The sequence below is a fragment of the Sipha flava genome, unplaced genomic scaffold (assembly GCF_003268045.1).
Source record: "Sipha flava isolate LNK unplaced genomic scaffold, YSA_version1 358_pilon_pilon, whole genome shotgun sequence".
NCBI classification, from domain to species: Eukaryota; Metazoa; Arthropoda; class Insecta; order Hemiptera; family Aphididae; genus Sipha; species Sipha flava.
This window is the reverse complement of record NW_020273055.1, coordinates 8,603-19,596: the sequence shown is the minus strand read 5'-3', so window position 1 is coordinate 19,596 and position 10,994 is coordinate 8,603. Positions and strand designations below refer to the sequence as shown.

At 31.6% G+C, this 10,994-nt stretch overlaps 1 protein-coding gene across 1 annotated transcript in view; it reads right to left on the bottom strand.

Annotated features, from left to right (window-relative positions):
• Window positions 1-9,573, bottom strand: part of LOC112687547 (pancreatic lipase-related protein 3-like) — a 12,879-nt gene extending 3,306 nt beyond the window's left edge. The window contains exons 1-3 of the mRNA XM_025560288.1: window positions 9,408-9,573; window positions 976-1,236; window positions 627-887 (exon numbers count right to left, since the gene is read on the bottom strand). Of these exons, the coding sequence (XP_025416073.1) occupies window positions 627-887; window positions 976-1,236; window positions 9,408-9,573 (688 nt within the window). The remainder of the gene's footprint in view (window positions 1-626; window positions 888-975; window positions 1,237-9,407) is intronic.
• Window positions 9,574-10,994: the final 1,421 nt, after the last annotated feature.

Below are 10,994 nucleotides of genomic sequence, written 5' to 3'. Positions count from 1 at the left end.
AAAAAAAAAGGTCAGAGTACAGGTAGATGGAAACCCTCTGCCCGCCATGTCGTACTGTATTTCCCGTAATCGGTCGATTGCTTTTGTTATTATTATATGAAAATAGATATACAAATTACATGTAAAACATTATTTTGTAATTATTATTACATAATTATTTTTACCGATTTCAACCCATTAAAATCAAAATTTCGAAAAATCTTTTTTTAGCGGATGCCTAAGCCATAATAGATATCTGTATGCCAAATTTCAGTCCAATCCGTCCAATGGTTTGAGCTGTGCGTTGATAGATCAGTTAATCAGCTTACTTTTTTATATATACAGATTATAATTATTCGAAGAATTCAGTTTAGTAAGTTTTTTTTTAAAAATGTATGAATATACAATTCATTATCTTCTTTTTATTCATTTTAGTAGTGTGCGATCGCCTATCATCAAAGCCACGAGCTGCTATGCTGCTGATATGCATATATGTATTTTAACTATTAAAATTAGTATTGTAAATTGTAATATCGTAATATTCGAATTATAATTAATTTCGACATTTTTACAAGCCATTAACTGATACAAATCTTACATTCTGATATTACAAAAATTTGTGTTGTAATTTTACTATTATAACTTACATATAGCTACCGACTTCGTAATTTCATCATTCTTTTTTCCATTAGTTAAATAAATTTCATAATTTATGTCCTCACATCCTTTCTGAGGATTATATCCTCCGTTCGGATAAAATTCAACGTGTCCGGTTGTCATAGGAAATTTATCGATTTTTGCCGTATGGATCAGATCCACAAATGTCGCATCATCCTTCTGCAATGTTTTTCCTAAATAAATCGATGTTATTGATGTATTTATAGTCATGGGTCCTGTCGGGTTTAAACCTGCACGGGGGTAAGGTTATTAATTTTCGAATAAGTATCCAATATTTTCAATAATAAATAACGTTAATTTTAATTTAATTTTACATACCTGTGATTCTACTGATTTTATGTTTCGTCAACTTATAAAAATTCTTTCCACATACACCAAGAACATGAGCACCAAGATTATGTCCTATCATATGTATATTACTAGGTATAATAATCCTCAAGCTGACTAGTTTGATCAAAAAATGACTTAATGCAAGTCCCACTTCCTTACATTTACTGGCTACATTTAAGAATGTTTGGTAATATGTAATCCAGCCCAACGTTATGATGTTATAGCCATCAGGGTATTTGACTGCGTAAGCTAGTGCAAAGAAAGTTTGAATACTAAGACATAAAATACATGATAACCCATTAAAATTTATAAATTATCATTTAATCTTCTTAACTGAAAATCTTTATTATGATATATATTATTTTTATTATTTATTATTGCTCGACTTCACGGAAATATTGTGATCAATAATCTAACTATGATAACAGGTGAGTAGTTACTAAAATTATGTTTTTATTTCTAACCTTATCAACTACAATTTAGTAGCACATTTATCGGGTATCTGGAGAGTTTTACCTGCAATAAAAGTGCAAAGAAATGCTCAAAGAAAGTAAATACATGTTTAAATCATTTTTGCTCTATTTATACTATTTGTAGACTTTAACATTATGTAATTTTAATTTCGTTTTTCAAGTTTGATTAACTATTGTGTTTGCATAATAATAATATATCTTATTATGGGGTTAAATGGATAATTTTTTTTTGATGAGTTTCGTTATTCATAAAATGCATATTATAATTATTATTATTATAATAATTTGAAGTGCTTATAAAAGCCTACAATATTGTTTAAATTCTTTGAAAATCATACATCATTAATAGTAAACAATATTTAAATAATTAATGAAAACTTTAAGACTATGTTATTATTATTTTTTGATTTACGATGTAATAAAAATTTAATTTGGTTATGCGTTAAATGTTGACATTTTTTATATTTTACTTTTAGTCGAACTTATGAAATTATTAAGAAAAATTTAGAGAATTTTTCAATCATTTTTCTCCAAAATACCATCTTAATTAAACGTCCTATCAATAACCTTTTATAATAAATAAAAATAAATATATTTTTCAGTTCGTGTTTAACCACCGACCGTGAAACACGTGTGTCATCGCTAACGTTTTTATAGCTGCCGATAGCACGTACACTTATCGTCGTCCAACAGGTAATATGATTTGATTATTATATAACCCCTGCACGCCGTACTATCCGAGTAATGAATAAATCAAAGGGCATAATTCCCAACACCAACACTATTACTAATAAATTTTCAAATTCCAAAAGCTCAAAATCCAACGTTTCATCTAAATCAAGCAAACCATCATCTCTCAAACAAACAACTAAAACATCTTCGATTCCTCGATTAGCCGCAACTACGGCCGCGACAGTTACAATTCGCAATACTCCCCCCACTCACAATACCACCAGCAACTCGCCTCAACGTACCGATAATAAGAACATTACACCCTCCACATCTCCCGCACCGCAAGCCGATAACACACACGCCACAGCCGCTATCGCGTCTCACACTAATTACGATAATTCGATCAGTTCACAGCAATTATTAGCACATACCTCCAGTATTACATTAATCAATAACACAGATAATAATATAAATTTTGCATTTGCCGCTGCCATGGATAAAATTCCGAGCAGGGATCACGCTATCGTTTTTAATTCTATAAACGGTGTACCTCAAATACAATATATTTTAGCGATCGGAAAAATAGTTCAACCCAATAACATAAAATTCGTCTCTAGAATATCTAATAATCGTTTCTGTATTTTCTTGTCAAACAAACAAATTTTGAACAACTTAATGCAAACAACAAACCATATTAATATTCACGACCATGTTATTCAAATACGCAGACTTATAAATCCAGCAAAAAGATTTATCATATCCAATGTATGTCCATCCATTCCAAACCAAGCAATTGTAGATGCCTTAAAAAAATCAAATATTGTTCCAATTTCACAAATTACACACCTCAAAGCCGGAATCAAGGTAGAAGGCTATGAACATATAATGAGTTTTCGCCACCAAATTTATATAAATTACGATGATGTCCCTAAGCTTCCCAGCTCATTACTAATCCATATAAACGATAATCAATTCCGTATATTTTTTACTGATGACAAAATAATTTGTTTTTTATGTAAATAGGTTGGCCACACAACAACTAACTGTAATAAAAACACCGAAGATAAATTTAAAAGTGATCACCCGTCTGCTTTTAATGCTACTAACACTCTTGATATTACCACTGAAGTACAAATAGAAGACACTTTCCCACCCTCAACACCTGATTTAGAATTTATTGAAAAAAATACTATGGACTGGTCAAAAGAATCAGAGCCCTCTTCATCATCAAACGTCACTCCGGATGTATCCAACCACTCTCCTCGAAACGATACATACAAAATACCATTCTCCTAATCATCATCCTCAAAATCCCCCTCCTCACTGAACAATTTAAATACCCCCACGATTATTCCGACCAAGGAAAAAGTCCAAAAAAAAACTCAAAATACGTTCGCGATCAAACTCGTCAAACAGACAAGAAAATGCCTACGAAGAGGGCCTAAAAACAGTGGAAGAATTTTTCACCGCCAATGATTCTTCACCAATTACTTTCCTTCAATTTAGATACATCTTAGACAATTTTACTCTCAAATCAATGAACATCCACACGCTGATCAAAAATGCAAATACTGATTTAATATCCCTAATGGACTTATTAGACTCGATCCAAGAGATAGTAAAAGATCGTAAACTCAAAATACGTCTTTCAAAGTTAGCTCAACTTCTGTTTCAAGCACTACCTCTTCAATAAACCTCTGTATAAGCCAACTCAATCAATACAACACACACATAGCTGAACCACCATATATTCCCTCATTTCATAACTCACAAAAATATATTATCTATGAATCATATTATTCAATGGAACATAAATAGTCTTCAAAAGCACTACACAGACATCCACCGAGCAAAGTTCTCCATCCAACCCATTGCCTTCTGTTTCCACGAAACAAATCTTAGACCCAACGCTTCCTTCACGATACGAGGATACAATGGATACTTCAAAAACCGTCAAACAAATCTTCGTGCAAGTGGTGGTGTCGCCATCTTCGTCAGCACCCTCATTGAAAGCACGGAAATTCCCATACAATCAAATCTCGAAGTAATAGCAATCTCTTTACACACCAAAAATCCATTATGTATTTGCAATATTTACTTGCCTGACAGCTCTAACTTATTTATTAACTCAATGATTTAAACAACATAATCAAACAACTACCAAAACCATTTTTATTCTTAGGCGACTTTAACAGCCACAACCCAATTTGGGGATTAAACTACACCGATGCTAGAGGAAAAATCGTAAAAAAATTCCTCGACAATGATCAAATCATTCTCCTTAACACCGGAGAACACACTCGACATAATGTAGCGAATAATTCCTTCTCATCTATCGACTTGTCAATAACCAGCTCCTCTCTGGCACCTAAAACAAAATGAAAAGTTCTCACCGATTATAATTGTAGTAATCGCTGGCCGATATCCATAGAATTACTCGACCAATCTCCCCAAATACCTTTTCCCCCCAAATGGAACACCAAAAAACCTAATTGGGAATTATTCAACGACCTCATAAGTCAATCAATCACGGAGAATCTAATAGAAATTGATTTTCCCATCAATCAAACCGTAATAAATTCTTTAACTAATAACTTTACAGATACTATCCTAATGGCAGCTACTAAGGCAATAGGTAAAACTAACCATAACACTAAAAATAATCTAGTTCCTTGGTGGAATCATGAATGCAATGAATCAATAAAATTGTACAAAAGATGTCTAAATAAATTTAAAAAATCAAAATCCCCTCTCGACAATATTCAACTTAAAAAAGTCCGAGCTCACTCCAGATTTATCACCAAAAAGAACAAAACAGAAGCATGGAAAAAATATACCAGCTCCATTAATACCAACACTCCCTCAACGGAAATCTGGAATAAAATCAAAACAATAAAAGGCATATCTTACCACCGTTTACCCTCGATTCTACAACATAAAAATACTTCACTCTCAACACCATCGGATATATCCAAAGCCTTCGCGGAAGTCTTCCAAAAAAACAGCAGTAACTCAAATTACGACCCAGAATTTGCCTCCTTCAAAGACAATTTTGAAAAGTACACTTCAAACGAACCAGAGTCAGAATCTCATCCACACTTAAATTTCTTAAACATGCCTTTCAGCACTTCTGAAATGTTGAACGCTAGATCAAACTACAACAGCAAAAGCCCTGGACCAGACGATATACCATACTCTTTCATCAAAAACCTCCCTAGCAATGGCCAAAATCAACTATTTTAAATATATAATTTAATCTGGGAATCAGTTTTTTATCCTGATTCATGGCGCAATGCAATAATCATACCGATTCCCAAACCCAACAAAAACAAATTCAACATATCCAATTACAGACCAATTTCCCACATAAGCACACTAAGTAAACTTCTAGAAAAAATGGTTAACAAACGCCTAACATGGTTTCTTGAAACTTCTAAACTTCTACCCAACAACCAATGTGGTTTTAGGCGAAACCATTCAACTTTAGATCACCTCTCATGTCTACATACGGATATCTGCAATGCAATAAATACTAAACAACATCTCATACTTTAGTATTTATTGCATTGATGTTTCCATTTATGCCCCACTTATGAATAATATGAAGGACTCTGTAGCGCCACACCATGTCATAGGCTTTCTCAAGATCTAGTGCTATAACAACATCTTATACTTATAGCACTAGATCTTGAGAAAGCCTATGACATGGTGTGGCGCAACAGAGTCCTTCATATTATTCATAAGTGGGGCATAAATGGAAACATCCTAACATTTCTTAAAAATTTCCTCACAAATCGCTCGATACAAGTCAAAGCTCACCACAATTTATCCAACTTGTATCCCACAGAAAATGGCCTTCCCCAAGGATCGGTCCTCAGCGTAACATTGTTCCTTATAGCCATATATGACATATTTCTCCAAATTCAAAAACCCACCTAACACCTAATCTTCGCTGATGATTGCTACGTATACTGTAGTGGCAACAACATAAATACTACCCGGGAAATCCTTCAAACCGCTCTCCATCCTCTACAAGAATGAGCCAATAAATCCGGATTCATTTTTTCTCCTCAAAAAAGCAAAGGCATACATTTCAATCACAATTCAGACACCATCCTTTACCTTAAAAACATTCAAATCCCCTTTTATAAATCACTTCGTATACTAGGATTGATTTTTGATAATAAGTTAAACTGGATCACGCACCTTAAACAGCTAAAAGTTGCATGCAAAGCCAAATTGAATGTTATAAAAACTCTCGCTAACCATACATGGGGAGCAGATAAAATGTCTTTGTTAAATATATATAAAACGTTAATTCTATCACAAATCAATTACGGATCTCCAATCTACAATACAGCCAAGCCAAGACATCTCAAAACACTAGACCCTATACATCACGAAGGAATTCGTCTCTCAATCGGCGCTTTCAAAACAAGCCCCACAGAAAGTGTTTTATGTTACGCAGGAGAAATACCCCTTCAACTCATAAGAGACAAAACCACTCTTCTACACTGTATTAAAAGGAAAACCACTCCCAACCACATAGGCCATATAGCTCTTGTCAAAAACCAAAGCTCAAATATAAATCACATTGTCACAAAAAAACTTACAACAATACACGATATCTACTCCAACTTATGTAATAAAATGAATATACATACCTCCGTCGAAAAAAAAATTATCTTTCAAAAAAACCCTCCCTGGCTATGGAACCTAAAATTAACATTAGATCTACTCACACTCTGCAAACATGAAATAAACCACAAGATTATAACATCTCATTTTCACCAAATTATTCTATCACGTTTCCCTAATCACATTCTAATCTATACGGATGCCTCAAAGTCCGAAAACGGTGTTGGCTTTGCAGTTGTTCATAATCAAACGACTATTAAACACAAGCTTCCCACAATAACAAACATATTCACCGCCGAAAACTACGCAATACTCGAAGCAATTAAACTAGCAAATTCGCTTCAAACAAATAACTTTTTGATTATCAGCGATTCCCTCAACGTCCTAACAGAACTAAAAAACCCGTGGCCTAGAAATAAGATCACTCAAATTACCCAATCTGAACTAATCAACACCCAGAAAACCTTCGAATTTATATGGGTACCTTCCCACGTAGGAATAAAAGGTAACGAAATGACCGACGAAGCAGCCTCCCTTGCCTCTAATGTTCTACCCAACAGCACCATCGACAAAATATCATCCTATGATATTTTCACGTCCATCAAAAATAAAATCTTTTTGTCATGGCAATACCACTGGGACTCCATTCCGCCTACCAACAAACTTAAGCACATAAAAAGTTCCATGAAACAATGGTTTACACTTCCGGACCTCAACCGACGTCAAAATATTGCCATCACCAGCATTAGAATCGGACACATTTATCTCACACACTCTTTCCTTATCAGTAAAGCCTGTAAACCTTTAAATAAAAAAAATAAAAATATATATTTTTATGGTTATGCCAATAATTTTTTTATTTCACTCAAAATTTAAAATCACAAAATATATTAAAATGTTTGATTTTCAATTATAGTTAAGAATCTCTAGAAGCCGATAATAAATGTGCAAAATGTATTATTGTTAATCAATTACCGTGAATTAAGGTTTAATATTTAGGGGTTTGGTAAGCATAATTATAATTTTAGTAACATCATAATTGGCAGCGCCGGCGGAAGGGCAGGGCAGAAGGGGCAGCTGCACAGGGCCCCGCCATTTTAGGCGCAGGGCCCCTAAAATGGCATGTAATAATTTGTAATACTATAAATTTGTTTTTAATATTAAAAATACAAGTCCCGTCTGTAGTGGTGCCTGGGTTTTTAATGGAGTGCATATCAAAAAAAAAAAAAATGTAACCAATATATTATGTTACGAATAATTTTATGAATATTTAATTATAATTTCGATAGAAATCAGAAATGCGATTGTTGTTTTAAATTTACGATAGTGATTGATGAATATTATCAGCTTATATAATAATACGCGTGAGAGTAAAAATAAATTATAAGACTGACTAACAACGGCAACGGCGACGTCTAAAATAATTCGCTGAAAACAATGTAATTTATTATGTGTACATCAATTCCAATAATTCCATTATAACCCGGATTGCGTGTTTTTCTTTCCGAAAATACGTATAGTTTATCGTATTATTATTCATTTATAGTTGAAGAATGATTGTGTACTCCTTATCTTGTATGTGATGGGTGTCCGCATGACCACAAAGACACAATCGGAGTGTACTTTCTGTTGTCATTTCATTTTTTTTTCATTTTAGAGTATTAGACAACTTATATTGGACTGTCTAGTTGTGCGATAACGAATCAATCCTCGACGTACTCTTGTTACGATTATATATGTATTTAACATTGTTTATCGGAAATCGCTCACAACTAGGTCTGTAAAATATATTATTTCTAAATAATTAAAAAAGTAAAAAAACAATTTTGATGTTAAAATGTTGAATTTTTTTTAATTTTTGTGTAGTTAACTTGTATTAATTGTACCTTAATATTTGATCTATACATATTTTATTTTAATACGAAAAATTTTAGGGGTTATGTAAAATAGAAAAAAAATGTATTTTTCTTCTTTAATTTGTATAGGGCCCATGAAAAAAATATGCCCTGGGCCCCGCAAAATCTCCCGCCGGCACTGATAATTGGTCTCTAGTTGCGTCTGTCTTATTCTAATTGAAAAGTTTAAAACATTATTTTATTAACTACTCACCTGATATCATAGTTTGGTTATTGATCACAATATTTCCCTGAAGTCGAGCAGTAATAAATAATAGAAATAATATAAATAATTGACAAAAGAAACAGCTTTTTCACATAATTATGTGTTTTTAAAATTGAGTTATTAAACCAGAGTCTAAGGATGATAACGCACATTCAAGCCTCCCTTTTTCCTATGTCAAAAACGTAAATTGAAACTTTTATTTCATGTGCTTTTATTCGATTTGCGATTTATTTTGTAAAAGTTATAGAATTAAAATAGAGGCTTGGCTTAGATTTATATTTTTACTGAAAATTCCAATAGATTCTGTACTTTGTCCTACGATCATACGTTTTTCAATTCTAATCGTGTGCTACATAATATTTATTATTATTATTATTATTAATATTATTATTTACTATAGATATATTATGAAAATGACAGTTCTTCTAATATATTATTCACATAGTTCGATTTACACTAAATTTTTAATATCGATAATAATATTATATTAAACTCAAATTTTTCCATAAAACTTACCATTTTTTATGGAATATACTCCCTGGTCGTTATACTTCGCGATCCATCCATGGGTCACGATTATTAATGGTTTATCGGTTTTCCACACTTTCAATATTAAATTTATATTATTATAATTGATTTCATAAGCATATGTATTCGTATCATTTTCTCCAAGCCTGGGCATTAATGAGTTAATGAGTTTAGAGTTAAGTTAAATTAACATATTAACTTAATTTATTTTATTACTGATAAATTAAATTAAATTATTAACTTAACTCATTTCCTTACAAATTAACTTGAAATTAACGTATTATTTTTTCATTTATCTTAATTAAGTTAATTTTGATTTTTAAAACCATAAAAAGATTTTTGTAAAACATCGCATTCGATAATAAGTTCATCGAATTTAAAAAAATATAATAATAAAAATTTTAAAGAATTTTCAAATGAAACCATAATATTTATTTCGGAATTAACTATTGATAGGGGTCCCACCGTTCTCGGGAAAAGTATTGAACCGTCTTCAGATTGTTGAATAAAAATAGCCATGCCACTCATGAATTACATTACCATTGTCGTGAAAAGTGGCCGTAAATCTATATTACAAAAGTAGGTATATATTATCATTGACTAAATAATTCTTAATAATAATTGTACTCTATTATGTTTAAAATTATTCCATAATCTACGATATTATTAAGATAAATATAATTAAATATTATTGAATAAAAGAAGACATTTAATAGCTGATCAACATTTTGAGATGACTCTTTTATTGAAATTCAATAGGCATTTTGATTAACATATCCATTGTATTATCAATTGAAATTAAATTAACGGTAATTTTTAACTGAATTGATGTAATTCTCATGTGCATTTACTTAATTGTTAACTTAATTGACTAAATTGAGTTTAAAAATATCATTGACTTGCCCAGCCTTGATATTTTCTGATGGTAAATAACAGTAGGTATTTAAAATAAGCAAGAATAATAATGACACATGTTAACACTGTTAACTATTAAAAGTAAAGGTATTATTCTACTATCACCATGTTAACCATGTGACCCACGTTGCCGAAATCACGACAATCATATAAGTCAATCTTATTTACAGCCGAATTCGGTTTTCACACTATACCTGATATAGTTGAAAATAACCAACTGTTATACATTTTATTTGAATGAGATTACTATTGACCGTGCTGAGAAGTGATACTCGATATAAATAAATGATTGTAAATTAAAATGATTTATATTATAGGCATTATTTATAATTTCTTAATATAATTAATATATCAGTTAAACACCGATACACATCATCATGGTATTGAAAGATTAGTTCGGAGCACTTCACTGTTTAAAACATTAATCTATTCGGTCGCTTAGAGAGGACATTTTAGTTGAGTTTTTCGCCACTATTTTATTTGGTGCCTAAAACTGAACTTTATTAAGGTGATTTGTTGGTAACGGTTATTTGTAGGTTTTTTCCTCCAAAAATGATGAACTTAAAGTCCAATGAGAAGATAATCTCGGGATAAAACTTAAAAATAATTTATTATTTGTAAAAAACTTTTTAAATCAAATGATTTAGAGCAACAATTGAT